The 15,070-nt window shown below is 37.3% G+C and overlaps 1 protein-coding gene across 1 annotated transcript in view; it reads right to left on the bottom strand.

Annotated features, from left to right (window-relative positions):
• The window catches only part of TMEM135 (transmembrane protein 135), a 158,046-nt gene that overhangs the window by 113,404 nt on the left and 29,572 nt on the right, over positions 1-15,070 (bottom strand). Inside the window, exon 4 of the mRNA XM_053971012.1 lies at positions 9,626-9,659. Within this exon, the coding sequence (XP_053826987.1) occupies positions 9,626-9,659 (34 nt within the window). The remainder of the gene's footprint in view (positions 1-9,625; positions 9,660-15,070) is intronic.

Raw genomic sequence — 15,070 nt, 5'->3', positions numbered from 1 at the left:
TAGTTATAATTTTTAGACCAAACTGGTTTTCTCCAAAACTTTCTGTGGAACTCTATTTAAAGAATGCAAATGCACAGTTGACTTTTATTTTGACAGCTCAAAGTTTCAAAAGGAGCAGAATGATTTCTGGGTTGAAATTGCTGCTCTGTTTAATTGTCATCCTATAAATGATGTCAGGAACAGTATCAGACTAGAACTGGCACTAATACACTATAAATGGATATAGGCAATTAAAACATGAAGGATTTAATTTTAACTGAAACATATGGAGCACAGAAAATAATAATTAAATGTAATATGCAGTTAATCAGAAAGAATGCCTGCTCATTCCACTGGCCAGTTCCATAGCAAGATTAACACGGTGTTTAAAAAAAAAAATCAAATCACAAACCAGCAGAATAAATTTAAACTTTGCAAACTTTTGTCCTCTTAGAAACACCTTCATTCTGTGTATTTTGAAAACAGAATTGAAGATTTCTTTTTTTACAAAATGAAATCTGCATTCCATGACTGGTTTTTATAATACCTGAACCATCTGAGAAGCCATAAAGAAGCAGCCTATCAACAACTAACTGATGGTAGTACTGATACACAGTAACTCGATGATTTTAAGTAGGACTGCCAAAATCTCAAAAAATAAAGATTCCACAATTTTATACATTACAATTTTTGTTAGAAGGCAGTAGAAAGACAAAGTGGATGTTTACAGATTCATCCAATGCACTCAGTTAGCAGTTATGCTGATCCACTGACTTCTATATCTTTGACTACACAAAAACACCTTTACCCCATTTCCTTTGTGCTCCAACAAGAGGGAGCCAAATAAAGTTTAGTGTGTTCTTGGTAAATCTGGTATCTGACACTAGGTCCTTACAACTGTTCCTCAAAACTGTTCCCTATCAGCAGCTTGCAGAGAACCCACCTCAACTTTTCCACTATTCTTCATGCCTGAGCTCACCACTGGACAAAGTAGAGCCATTAATAACACTCTGCCTCAAACACACTCTTGCCATGCCTCACTCCAATGGACTCTGATTTTCAAGCTTCAGCAGACTCCAGGGTTTGGGGCAGCGCAGGAGTGACAAGCCTGCAGTGTCATTTCACCTGCTTCACTGAACACTCAGAGCATGCTCTCCTCCAGCTGTACTTGGACCCTGAGCATTCTTCTGAAGCACATGGGAAATACTGCTGGAAATGGAAAAAATCCCTCCCTTCCAAAGAAGTTTCCATATCTACACTTTACTACGTACAGGATAAAAAAGCATTTGTTTTGCTTAAGGTCCCAACTTTTCCAGTCTCCAGATTGCATCTTCACCTCACTTTACCCAGAGCAGGGCCATTTGCCCTTCTTCCCAAACTCACAAACTTAGAAGCATGAGAGGGCAGCAGAAACTGCCAGGTAACAGGGACTGAAGCTGGAAAAAGGAGGATAATGCCTGTGTTTTTCAAAGGCTTGAGGAAGAGAAGAGGACTGCCTGACAATATGAAGATCTGAGAGAAGCGATGAAGACTGCTAAGATTCTCATGAAATAGGAAAAACAGGAGATTCTTGCTCTTACTAGCTTTTACCAGAAGACCTCTGAAAACCCTTTCCTTCCACCAGGAAAATCTTCAACCATCTTGAAACACTACTTGGATTTGCCCTGCTGGGAAGTCTTAAATTCTCTCTTGGCCCATTTTTCTCCTCTATCAAATCACTGCCAACAGCAATTCTCATAATCAGAAATGCTACATGCACTAGAGATGGGTGTCTGGAGCTCTTCAGAATCTGAAGCTACACATTACTTTCAACTCCGCTAGTGACTAGCAAGGAGTTAACTATAAAAGTCAACGACCTTTCTTTAGCTGGTATATTTCTTTTAAGAAAGTCAGCATAAGCTATCAGCTGTGGTTGAGAGGTAAGCCTCAAAACTGAATTGTAATACTGACACTTGCTAATTCTAGAAAGTTAAATGGATAGCTATTCGTTATAAAAGATCATGTTAAAGGAGCATAATGATAAGTATTACACTGAGTTTCTAATGAGACACACAGGAAAGCTCAAAATGCAAAGCAGCTTTGCAAAGAAAGCAAGAGACAAAGTATTAAATGTTTTCTCTGACTCTTGCCAAAAGTCCTGCTCTGAATTCATGGATGAGGTTTCCTGAGGCTAAGATGCCAAAGCCAATTAGCCATGTCAATCCACAAGAATGCCAGCTGCCAGGATCTAACTTTATTACAGTATTACTTAAAAGTGAAGACATCAGCAACGTTTAAGTTCACATGACTCCTAATTTTAAAACCTGCCCTTTTTAGATTTAGGGTGGGGGCAGTGACAATGACCTTAAGTTCCAACCTATTAAAATCCTCACAGAGTGCCATGATTACCCATAATTTAATTATGTAAAGCATTCTGTTAATCAAATTAGACTACATTATGCACTATTCAACAAACGTAAGATTTCAGCTTATTTCCCTCTTCATATGAATTCTATGTAATGTTTATATTTAAAAGTAGCAATTTATTTCAATAGTGCCTGTTTCAGTTGCCAAGCTACATATCCCACAGAACATGATATGTGTAAAGTATATAGCTTACCCATTTATGGCATCTAATTCTGAATTCCAAAATAAAATTTTTGGAAAGTGTCTTGAGTATTTGTCGACTAGAATAAAGCATGTCTCAGTCTTTGATTATTTGAAAACATCTGCATTTAATTTCTAAGCAAGGAGTTTGGAAATGTTGATCTTACAATACACTTCCCTGAACATTCACCACAATAAACTCAATCATTCCATGAAATGGTAAATTTTTTCTTCTGTTTAGGTGCCTATAAAATAAATCTGAACATTACTGTTAAGCAACAAAAAGCACCCATTTCTGTGGAATAGCATCCATATTCCTCCAAACTTCTCAGAAAACTCTGTATACTTCAAATAGTCTATATTAACTTCATTGGCATCTCAATTGAAAGTTTGGCTTTTTGCTACTACTACATTTATACTGCATTTACTTTACCACCCCAGTACACAACTGGCAGTTCTTCTTGAACTATTCTGTATCTCAAGGATGCTGAGAGAATGAGACAAAAGCAGAAGTATAACAAGGTTAAAGAACAGTTTCAAGTCTTCCGGAAGAAAAATCAAGCTTTCTTTTCTGGATTCTTATCCAAAGCCAGGCTTAGTTTTAATCATTTCTTGCCTGGATTATTTTTGTTTCTGCAGACACATGCCTATACAAAACTAGAAATTCAGCAAATAAGAACCACTACCAAATAAGTAAGAGCTTAAAATTAATAAAAGTTTGTTCTCAACTCTCAGTTTAACCTGTCAAAGGAAAAAAAAAAAAGATTCTATTCTAAAATAGATGCCTATTCTAGTTATGCAGATCTTTGACTCTGTAAATCCTGTTTCATTAGGATTTATTTCCTTCCTTTGATATGCTTTTGAAAGATAACTTCGTAATGTAAGTGCCATCAAATGCCCAAGAAGGTCATATTTTGCTCCCATTTATAGAGCATTAAGGATTGCCTACTGAAATGACATGAAAAAAACAAATCCTATTTCTCATCCCAGCACACTGTCTTCAAGTGGAAATTAACATTATTAGTTTCTTTGTTGAGATTTGCCCTTTCAAATCTAAAGGGTAAAATCCATTGATCTTGGTTCTTGCTCCTGAATTTCATAAGCCAGATTACTGTCACCAAGTGCATTTGTGATGCCTGACTGTCCATGCTGTGATATCAGCCATATCCCAAGTGTCACGCTGAGAACAAGGGGCTGACCCCACTTGGCTTTAAACCATGAGGCAGCACAAAGGTTAAAGCCATGTTTAAAGAACAAACATTGCATGAGCTCCATCTGAGTACACCTTCCATGAAATGGGAAAGATGAGAGCTCTTTGTTTTCTACCTTATTTTTCCAAGAAGATCCAGGCAGTAATGAAGCAGAAGCCAAGGAAGATTCTCTCCTCCTAAACCAAGATGACAAAATAGGAGAAAAAAAACATCCCACAGCAGGAGGCAGGACTTCCCGAGGAATATCACATGACCTGATAGAAGAAGAAGCAACCAAACCTTGACAAAATGCTATGCTACAATGTGGGCCCAAACAGTTGTAAAAATGCCGCTGTTAGAAGCAGGGATTCAGGACTCTGTGTTGAGCTTCAAACTTGAAATGTGTTATATTAGAACTATAGCCCCAGGGAAAGCACTACTGAGTTGATTTTAATGTCTAAATTGATACCAGACAAGACTTGTTTCTTGTTGGCACTAAAATTAAAGGCTTAACTTGTGACAGAACTACAAAAACTATCAGCTACAGCAAATGGCAAGACATCACCTGAGAGAGTTTGTCCATGCAAAAGCAGACATTCTGCCACAAGTGAGTACTTCAGACTTCTTTCCAGCCAGGACTAAATTCTGTACTTTTTGCTCTTCCCTCACCCAGGCAGCAATGACTCGGTGCTGGATGCTTCCTTACAAGAATCAGGACATGCTTCAGAACACTGTCCCAAAATGGGGCTTTGAACTCCACAAGGCTTTACAATCCTGAGCTTCAGTTTAACACAGTTTCCAAGAAGGAAAACCTTTCCCTCTGAGCTTTCAAATTTTCACAGAATCACAGAATTGTTTAAGGCTGCAAAAGAGCCTTAAAATCATCATCTCTGACCACTAATCCAGCACTGCCAAGTCCACCACTAAAGCATGTTCCCAAGCACCACATGTACACACCCTTTAAGTTCCTCCAGGCCCGGTGACTCCACCACATTCCTGGGCAGCCTGTTCCAGTGCTTGACAACCCTTTCCGTGAAGAAATTTTTCCTAGTATCCAATCTAAACCAAATATCAAAGTACTTCTGCTATTCCAACAGTAACTTATAAAACCATTTACTATTCTAACAAAACAAAAGTAGCTTAGTACTTAAGACTTTTTTGTTCGAAAGAAGGAACTAAGCAACGGTTTTACCTTAACTAGCACACTATCAGCTTAAAAGGTGACAATACAAGGAATGAATGGGGAATCTGGACACCGTCAGACAATAAATACACATTTCCTGACAGCTGCTGCTGTAATCAAAGCAATTGTCACCCCAGAAGAGGGGCACAGAAAACAGTGACAAAGCAATCCTGGAAGACAAGTGTCTCAAGAATTTACTTGATGCACTTTCAGTTATGGACATTATGTCTGAAATGTTAGAAAAATTTTTAAAAAAATATTCATTTCTATCTTGGCTAATATGCCAAAAGAATAGTTAAACTCTAACATCCTGGCAGTCTTTGTATAATGTTCGTACTAAGGACTTCATGAAAGCACACAACAAAACTTTAATTATCTAAAAAGACAAGGCAGGACTGGTCAAATTCATTTTACTACAACTCAAAGGTTCAAAACATTTAAAACGTGCATTTGGAAAATGAAAATCCACCTGTCCTTCCTCATTTTGGATTCCCTCCATGTTTTAACTAAGATGAAACTGTTTCCAGTGGAGAAGAAAAGGTGACAGTCCTGTTTATGAAATGTCAGTTTACTAAGTTCAAACAAAACATTTTCCTGTGGTACGATGAATAAACTGTGTAGCCAAATATAACACCTTGCTGAAACTAATGAGATGTGTTAAATACCTGTTACTTCACAGATTTACAAACAAAGAAGTGACAATGTTCTTTTTTTCATTTTAAAGGATATTTTTGAATTGGTACACAATGCTTTATAGCATGTAGCAGCACTGGGTGATAATTTCTCTGAGTTGCAAGTTATATTAATGACAAATGATTGCACATTACTGCAAAAAACTCCACAAAACAAAAACACCCTTCAACCTACATTATTCATACTATCCTCCCTCATTTAATTGCAATTGGCACAAGGTGTCTTGAGACAGCTGTAACAACTCAGATACATCAGCAATTTTGTACAGAAAGCATTTGATAAGCTGGTAAGAAAAATCACTTAGGAATGCTCGGTGTTAGAGCATTTCTTGCATGCAGGTACCTTCCTTTACAATATTACCAGTTTGCCTTTAGCAAAAAGTTAAAACTACAGGATCAGCAAAATCACAGATTAAAAGTTGTCATTGTTTTTTTCTCTTGCCACAGCAAGTCTCACTCCTCTTTCTTTCATCCATCCACCTATCACCCTCAAAAGGCATGAAACAATAACAAATTTAGTGTATATGGAAAGTTATATTGGAGGGCTCTTGGCCTCAAACATTTGAACCATGTCCCGTATTGTGCCGTATCTCTGGTCAAGCTTGGTATCTACTTGGCTTTCTGTGTGTGCCAGATAGCTAAAATTAGGATAATAGCTTTGAGGTTTTTTTAAATATTACACAGCATGAAAATTTTGTGATATTTTGAATCACTATGACTTCCACCCTGTAAAAAAATCATACAAATATCTGGAGTCAAAGTTGACTGAAGAGCAATGGATACTCATTTCTCCATTCAATCCTGAGGGATTTATTTTTGAGTCTATGTTTCAGCATTTTTGCATACTCCTAGACCAAATACTTCAAGATTTAAGAACGCAACTTACATGCAACCTTCACACTTGACTAGTTGGAATATACAACAATACAGCCAAAATGAACCCAGATTTAGCCATTTTATGCAGTTGAAAAACAATTCAACTGTGAAACTGTTTGGACTACTTTAAAAGAGCAAAAAAACTTTGCTCAGCTGTGTTACTTTATCATATACAGAAGCAGAGCATCACCCACTGGAATGCCACTGATTAACTCATTCCGCACTTGTTTAAATAATATCTCTTCCTCTGTGTATGAGGATCTGTGTACAGTATTTCATAAACAGCAGATGCACCGATGACCCCACATCAGCACAGGAATAAATAAGATTCAGGATCCTCAGATTTCTCTGTAAACTCTGTCCAGATGCAATTGCTGACAATTTCCCCCACTTCCATTTCCAGGACACCAACAATATCAGCTCTCTGTGTTTCTCTTTCAGGTCTCTTCCTAAAATTTTCTTAATATTAATTAGTTATTAAATTAATCCCGTCCTTTTGTGGCAAACCCATCATTTTTTTATCACTTCCTCTCTGCTTTAACTAGAATAAACTCCACTTTTTCTCATCTTTTTTTCCACTTGTTTTACCTCTAACACTCCCACACACCAACTCCTATTACGTCAGTCCAGCTCCATGTCTCTTGCCACAATAAATTTTCAGATTTTACCTGTAGATTGTGCTTCTCTACTTCCTTTCTTCCTATGTTTCTTATCTTACTTTTCAAATTTATTACTTTCCACTCAGTAATGTTTTCTCTATGGCTGGGACATACCCCTAGACTTCTTCCTCCCATCCCTCTCAAGAAACAGCCCTCAACAGCATCACTCTGCCTTTTGCATCCAGCTGCTTCACCTTGGGCTAAAGCTTTATATCATCTAATCCATGACCCTCAAGAACCTCTTATTAACATTTCCAATTCTGTATGCAGCCCACCATACACCAGAAGTCCTAGTAGAGAATGAATAAAGACTTTGATGTAGTGATGCACAGTTTGAATTTCAAACATAGCATGCAGTTCAGCACATGCTAGGATAACTGCCTCCTCTCTGGTGTAGCATTTCAATGGCAACATAGCAATTTTTCTAAAGTTTTGTTTCTCAAAGAAGCTTTATATCAAATCAGTCCTAGTTCAGATTAGTCTCTTCCTATCCTGCATTTTGAAGGCAGCCTTTGTTTGTTTTATTTTCAACACCAGAAAAGCCAAATCCTAACCCAAAGACACAGTGTCTTCAATGTAAAAGCAGTAACTCAACTGTTGAGCTGTTCACAACAAAGTATGCCTCAAGTGTTTGGAAACATAAGAGCTATAGGTCATCTTCATGGACAGTCATTAATATCATCTACTGTTCCAGATAAAAATAACTGAAAGATTACATATCACTTTCCATCTTTTGCTGGAATCTTGGGGTTCCTTTTGATCTCAAATTATCCACGAAGGATCATCCTATATGTTCACTATCAATGCATCTCTTATGATCCTAGAAATTTTGTGACTTTAATACATGCAATCCAAAATAGAACTTGAAAGCTCCATGGCTCCATGTATCCACAGCACTGATTACCACTACTCTGTTCGGGGCTATTACAGAAACTTTAGGTCTCAAACCTACGTGTTAAGCAATGTTAGGACTTAGGCATACTAATTTAGTTCAAAAACTTAAATGACTTCCAGTGAGAAGCTAAGAAATTGATTTTAGACTCTGCACATTAAAATTAAAGCTACAAATGCTTCAGTCCCATGCTTATTTCTAAATCCTGTCTAAAAAAAAAAAATCCAAATCCAAAAGTACATTCTTATATAGCTTCAATTTAGCAGCAAGCTAGTCTGAAAAAAACATTTTTATTCTATTTTTCTATAGAACATATATAGCCTAAACATCATATTTTTAATCTGTCATGTTAACATGTAAGTAGCAAGGAAATGCAGCTAGGGAGTTCAGGTTCACATAAATCTATAATCACTGACTTATTTAAAATAAACCAGGACACTTATTCACATGTTTCCATTCACAAGTTTCTAGTAGCTCCAGATTAAAAAAACAATAAAAATGCCACATTTAGAACAAGAGTCCTTAGACTCCACTGCCTTTCACGTTCTACTGCATTTAACTCACTGAAATGAAAAGCAGCAACCATGCATAAAGATTTAACACACCTTTCCACTGAGTAAATTTATCTCCGAGGACAAACTGTCACATACTGCCAACTAACTAAACCTGTTAAAAAGACTAAATAAAGGACAACAGGACTAAAATTTTCTGATTTAAAAGCCCTAATCTGGCTATAAAAATTCAGTGCAGCAACAGTCATGATAATCACTTATAATAACCAACAGTAATTACAGTTACCTCCTGCCTTCCTGGGCAAAGGCACACATGAAGAATCACACAAAAAACTTTAATTATTATTGCTCAGGCTGCAAAACTCAGTGTAGCAAAACATGAAACAAAACAAAGGAATACATTTAGTTCCATTAACATCTTAACAGGTCCTGACACGAGTTTTACAGAATACAAGAAGTGCAGGTTAATTTCACAATCTATCTGCCATCACGAATGATTAAAATGTGACAGTTTTCAAAATGGGACATGCTGCAATCTAAAGTTAACAGACATAAATGTTTTAAAGGCTTAGTAACTTTATAAGTGAATCTTATAAAAGCATATAAAGTTCTAAGCCAAAGATAAGCAACACAAATAGGGAAACATTTACTGTGATTACAGGGCTTGCTAACAAGGTATCACATCGTCACGAGTTTACAGAGCAAACCCTGGCAGCTCTGGCTTCACCAAAGATTTGTGACTAAAATAAGCCATTGTGCTGAAGAGAATACCCATGCTGAATGGTATCCATAAAATATAACTGCATAGCTTGACTTTTCCCTTACAACTCTGTCCAACACCAGGTGACCTGTGTGGTACTTCATCCTTAGAGCCATGAACACAATGACAGCTTTCTCAGAACCTTGATACTCAGAGGTGCTGCTATTTAAGCACACCTATTGCCCCCTCCTCTTGGAAAGTCTATTCCAAAGTTTCAGCATCTATAAACTTTAAACAAGACATCTCCCATGGATCTTACATGTTTTTATTCTTTATTGAAATAAAGGACTACTTACTTGATTAGCCATGTATATTGTGAGAAGACCTCTCCTATAAACAGAAAAGATAAAATAAGTGGATGAAACAAATATTTTTTTTCAGACTGAAGAAAAACACTTTAATCATTAAGAATATTTTATTTAAAAAGAGGATTTTAAAAACAGATTATTGATGGAGGACGAATCATTACCACCTTATAGAAAAGTAAATGCAAACCTAAAAATAGCATCTTGATAGCACAGTATCCAAAGCAGTTAGGAATTACAGGAACCAAGTTATATATAGCAACTTGCTACTCCACATGAGTCCTGAAGCTGTCAGAAGTGGCAAGGCACCTTGAATTACACACAGCACTTATCACAGCTTAAGCTTACATGAGCCAGTAATATCAGCACGCAAACAATGACCTAAGACTAAGTTAAATTGTGAATTTGCAGCAAAATGCTTGTGTGTTAGCTTCTGTTTTGTAATTGGTGCCATAAACTCCAGGTACCTTAGCCCTTCTGCCCACAATGTCAGAAAATATTTTCTGCTGAGACTGATGCATAAATCTTGGCTCAAGCCAGTGGAAAGTCATAATGCCAACAGTCCCCTGGAACAGTAGCCACCATCTTCTCTTCTAACCTTTATCTAATTTTTTTCCACTCCTATTTTTTATTCTGTCTGTGTCTCAGCCCACAGCTCACACTGCTCTTTAGGGAAAGTATAAACTTGGGCTCAAGCTCTCAAATTTTTGTTGATTCTATTGCAGCACAAGATGGAAACTGAACTTGGATATGTAGAGGAACTCCAAAAACTGACTGCACTGTAGGGTCCAGACGAAATTAAAATTATTTTCTACACATCAGTCACAAGCCACCATCACCCTTGAGAGAGTGGAAGACATTACCACCGCAGGTTTGCTCTGCCCTCAATTATTCCTCCTCTTCTGCAAAGATTTCATTAGAAACTGTGGCCAAAGGTTGAAACACTCAGTTTTACTATTTCCTACTGGACTGGTGTTCTTATCTTCTTGAGCTTAACATCAACATTGTAGTATTTGAGATTTTTCTCATAGGCCCTACTGGTCTTACACAAAAAACCTGAAAATTTTTGTGAAGGCACCACACATTCAACTATTAAATTAAATAGTTGACTAACTTAAATTAATTTCTCAATATGGAAGTTAGTTTATAACCTGAATCCATATTTGTCTTCATGTCACTTTGCAATTTTTTAATATTGCTACTACAGAAAGTAATATATAACTGAAGGTTTGACACAGGCTTGTATGTTCCATTTTGTCATGACATTTTAAATTTCCAAGCATTCATAGAGTGCTTAAGACAGCTGTGTGTTAACAGAACATATCTTGCTATCAGTTCAGTTGAAGAAGTGAACAAAACAAAAGCACAGATAGCAGGAAATAAATCTGTATCGCACAGTTCCCAAGCTTGATTCATCCAAAAAGTTTATTCAGTATTTTCAAAGCTCCGTGTTTACATGTCTGTAAGTCAGTCAAATTACACATCCAGATCAAGGTTTTTCACAGCAGCCATCTAAGCAACAGGGATACATTCCACTTAAAAGTTTTACTGCTTCCACACCACACTGAAATTGTGGAAAGCAATAACACAGCATACTGACTTCCACAAGTTGCTCTCTACTCACAGAGAAGATTCAAATTTGGCTTAAGTTCAAAACGTTAACCAGCAAAATCAGTTTGTTTCATGGTTATTCTTTTTTTTTTTTTTAAAGCAGAATTACAAATCTGTATACCTTCTCTACCCAGTACCACCCCCTGTCAGATACTAGAAACAAGATTCTAGGATGGAAGCCTAAGGAAAAATGCCTGAATCTAAAGATTTAGTGAGGATGAGGTATACAAGAAAAAAAAAGAAGACAAAAGGTAGGGAATAGGGTCCATGAGTATTTAAGCAAAATAGCCCCTACAACTTGCAATAAAGTATCAAAATACTGTATGACATTTCTGAATAGGAAGGGGTAAAAATTCACCTGCTGCAATACATAAATTCAACTCTCAGGCTGGTGTGCAAACATTCACCTAGTCTTTCAGTTGACTAGCTCAAGTGATAAAACAATACTGGTGCCCCAACCCACCTGAGTAGCAAACTGCCAGATAATACACAGTTCTGTGTACTGTAAATGTTATTTTAGTTTGTTCTCAAGAAAAAATACTGGATATTTCATGTTTCTTGTATTTTCTTTTTACCTCTGTAATAGCATTAAAAATTTATGATAAACATCCAAACACTCAGCCATTTGGAAACACTGAAATAAACTTACCCATAAGAGCTAACCTGGTAACTCAAGCCACTTTGAGTATTCTGGAAAATGTCAGAACATCAAAAACATCCTGCAGTAACACACCTGTGAGAAGACTCAATCAGCAACTGAGCAACAGATGCAGTTTCAGAGTACACTCCGTGTACTCACAGTTGAAGATTCTACAGTGGGCACGAAGCAGGATGATCATTGTTATGTGCACATAACTTACTTAGTGGATTCTCCCGTGCAGTCTCTCTGTCATGCAGGCAGGGCTTTTTAGCCTCCCACTGAAATTTATTTAGTCTTTTTAAAAACACTAATAAACTAAGAACTAAGTGAGTTTTAATTTCTATTGTAGTCCCTTTAGGGGTAAAATGCAACTCACCAACCACAAAGACAAAGAAAGGAAAAGGGACTAGAGAAGAGGAAGGAAAGAATTCAAAAGTTGCAGTGCAGCTGCAGCAAGGCCAATGTGAGAAGTAGGTGGCTGGGAGGAGACAAAATGCGCAGACAATAAATTTGTGCAAGGAAGTAACTTCCGGAACTGAAAACACAGCAAGCTGTTAGATGACATCATCTCCAATTGCCTGCAACAAGCCCGTCTGTGAGGCCCAGGCTAACTACAAGCAGAAAGTGTTTTCTTTCTCCAAATTAATTCTGTGACTTTTGAAAATAAATAGCCACATGTTTCCATGGAAAAGGGAAAAAAAGGGGAGGGGGAAAGGGCATTCTTCCTGGCCCTGTGCAAATGTGATCCAACAAGCCTAACCCAAACCTGAACTCTGCTGTTAAAAAGCAGTTGGAAGTTCAGAAAATGTTGCACTATTTTGTAGCAATGACAGCTGACAGAAAACAGGACAGAAAGATGGAGGTAGGCCAAGTAAAAGGGTCACTGGTACAACCCAAGGACTGTATTAAAACTGCAGCTGGTAAATAAGGGGACAATATAATTGGGAAATGGTATTAGGAGAGCAGGAAATTATTAAACAATAAAAATAATTAGTAGGTCGTGTCTAACCATATGCTTTGGGGAGGTTTAAAGATACTAATGAACAGCTTACATTTCACTGCTAAAGTTCATGAACCAGTGCTGAATGCTAATCTTGGCAACACCAACACCAGCAGGTGGCTACAGCAGTGACAATCTGGCAAGGTCACTACGGGAAAGGCAGACCAGACACACACAAATCCCTACTGCCTGCTCTTCCTCTATGGTTTCTGTCTTAGACTTTTTTCTCCAAAGCCTGCTTTCATAAATATCTTCATTGTGGCTTCCCACTGACTCCCAGTCACCTCTTCAATTGACAGTCTCTCCCATACCCAGCTCTGTTTCTAATGATATCTGTGATCTTTAACTCAGGAAGGAAAAACGTGAGCTAGGGGTAACCTTAAATTAATGAGCAGTAGACCAAGGTCCATCCTATCAGTTTCTTGTATTAAATTAAAGAACCAAAAAAATAGTTTGCTGAAAAAACATTAACAAGACAGGTCTCCTTCACCTGAAAAAGGAGGCTTGCATGAAAGTAATCATGTTTTAATTGCTTTTAAATTCAAGTCTCAAAGAGAAGTAGTGTTTAGTATACTTTTCACTTTGTTTCTCCTCCTTTTTCTTCCCGATTCACACTTTTAAATGAATTTTCCAAAATGCTTAATAGAGAACTGAGTAGGCAAGGTCTCAGTGTTTAGTTATCCAACACAGGTCACATTATCTACAGTTCAATAATTCCAATCTTGCAGATTCCACATTTAATGGTTAAATTACAAAAGACTACAGGCTTCTATAAGATAATTCTCTTGTCCATTTATACCTTCCTCAAAGGAAAGTTTAACTTGATAAAATTTGCTTTTTGGACAACTCAGGAACATTCAGACCAAATTGTAACAGCAGCAGCGCTTGAACTATGGCCTATAAACCTCAACAGAGAACCACATATTTTTGTTATTGCACTGCCCAGAGGAAAGAGTCTAAAATAACTGCTAAAAACCCCAAAAAGCTACAGGATAAAAATAACAAGGAAACCTAGCCGTGTACTGGATTACCAGAAGTTTAGGTAGGAGGTCAAGGGAAATGATTAATCCCATTTACTTGGCACTCACTACACCACAGAGCCCCATGCCTGGTGGTGGTCCCCGATACAAGCAGGCATTGATCATCTGGCATGGAGGACCAGCAGTATGGCTGGGCAGACTCTGACCTGACCCAAGGAAACAGCATTTTCTCCAGCAAGACACGAGAGCACTGGAACAGGGACTCAGAGGTTTGCAGGGCTGACCAGACAAATCCCCAAGCAAGCTGGATTGAATTCAGTGCCAGCCCTGCTCCAAGCAGGAAGCTGCACTAGCAGAATTCTCAAGACTTACCTGAACAATTCTATTATTCTACAGAAAAAGTGGAAAGCAACTTCAAAATACCATCAATATTTTTTTTTCACAGATTATAAAACCAGAGGAGATTACAGTGATAAACAATCTGTCTTCCTAATGAATACAAAACACAAACTCTTCTTTAATGATTAGCTATTTACTTCAAGAGATCAAATTTGATTCCCAATCCAAACCACAACCACTGATACGTTATTTTATGGGTACTTATCTTTACAGTTTGCACCCTAAGACAAGAATTAGTCTGGTCTCTGAAAACAGTTACATCTTTACCTCCCCTATAACACTACCCCCTCCAAACAAGTCTCCCTCAATACCACTTCTTAAACAAGTTCTGAACTCCTTCAGTTTTCCACAATGATCCCTAAGTTTTTGGTCATACTTATAGCTCTTTGCTAAAATTGTCCCAGTTTTTCAAAGTTCATCTTCAGGACTTCAAATGAAATACAGGAAATATAAACCAGATTAAAGTTCTCCTATCCTTTGTTTAACCAAAAGTATTTTAAAGTCAAAGAAATCATTGGGTGCTGCTCTCAGATTTTGCATTTGCCTGTGAGCAAGGTATTTATATCTTCTTGTAAATGCTATAAACTCTGGAAAACTTATTTGATTGAGGTCAAAGTCTAATTTCCCTTACACGTGAGTAAAAAATTCTATTTGTGCCAATAGAAGCAGCAACTGTCCAAATCTGCATGCCAACATATTGTTTGTGGAACACTTTGCTGAAGAATGTTTTCTTGCTCAGCTTGATGGGCTATAAAATTCAAAAAATAACTCTATTTTCACAAGCAGAGTAAGCTTTTTCTTCATAT

Source organism: Vidua macroura, chromosome 2 (assembly GCF_024509145.1).
Source record: "Vidua macroura isolate BioBank_ID:100142 chromosome 2, ASM2450914v1, whole genome shotgun sequence".
NCBI lineage: Eukaryota > Metazoa > Chordata > Aves > Passeriformes > Viduidae > Vidua > Vidua macroura.
Note: the sequence above shows the minus strand (reverse complement) of the source record. Positions and strands in the feature narration are given on the sequence as shown.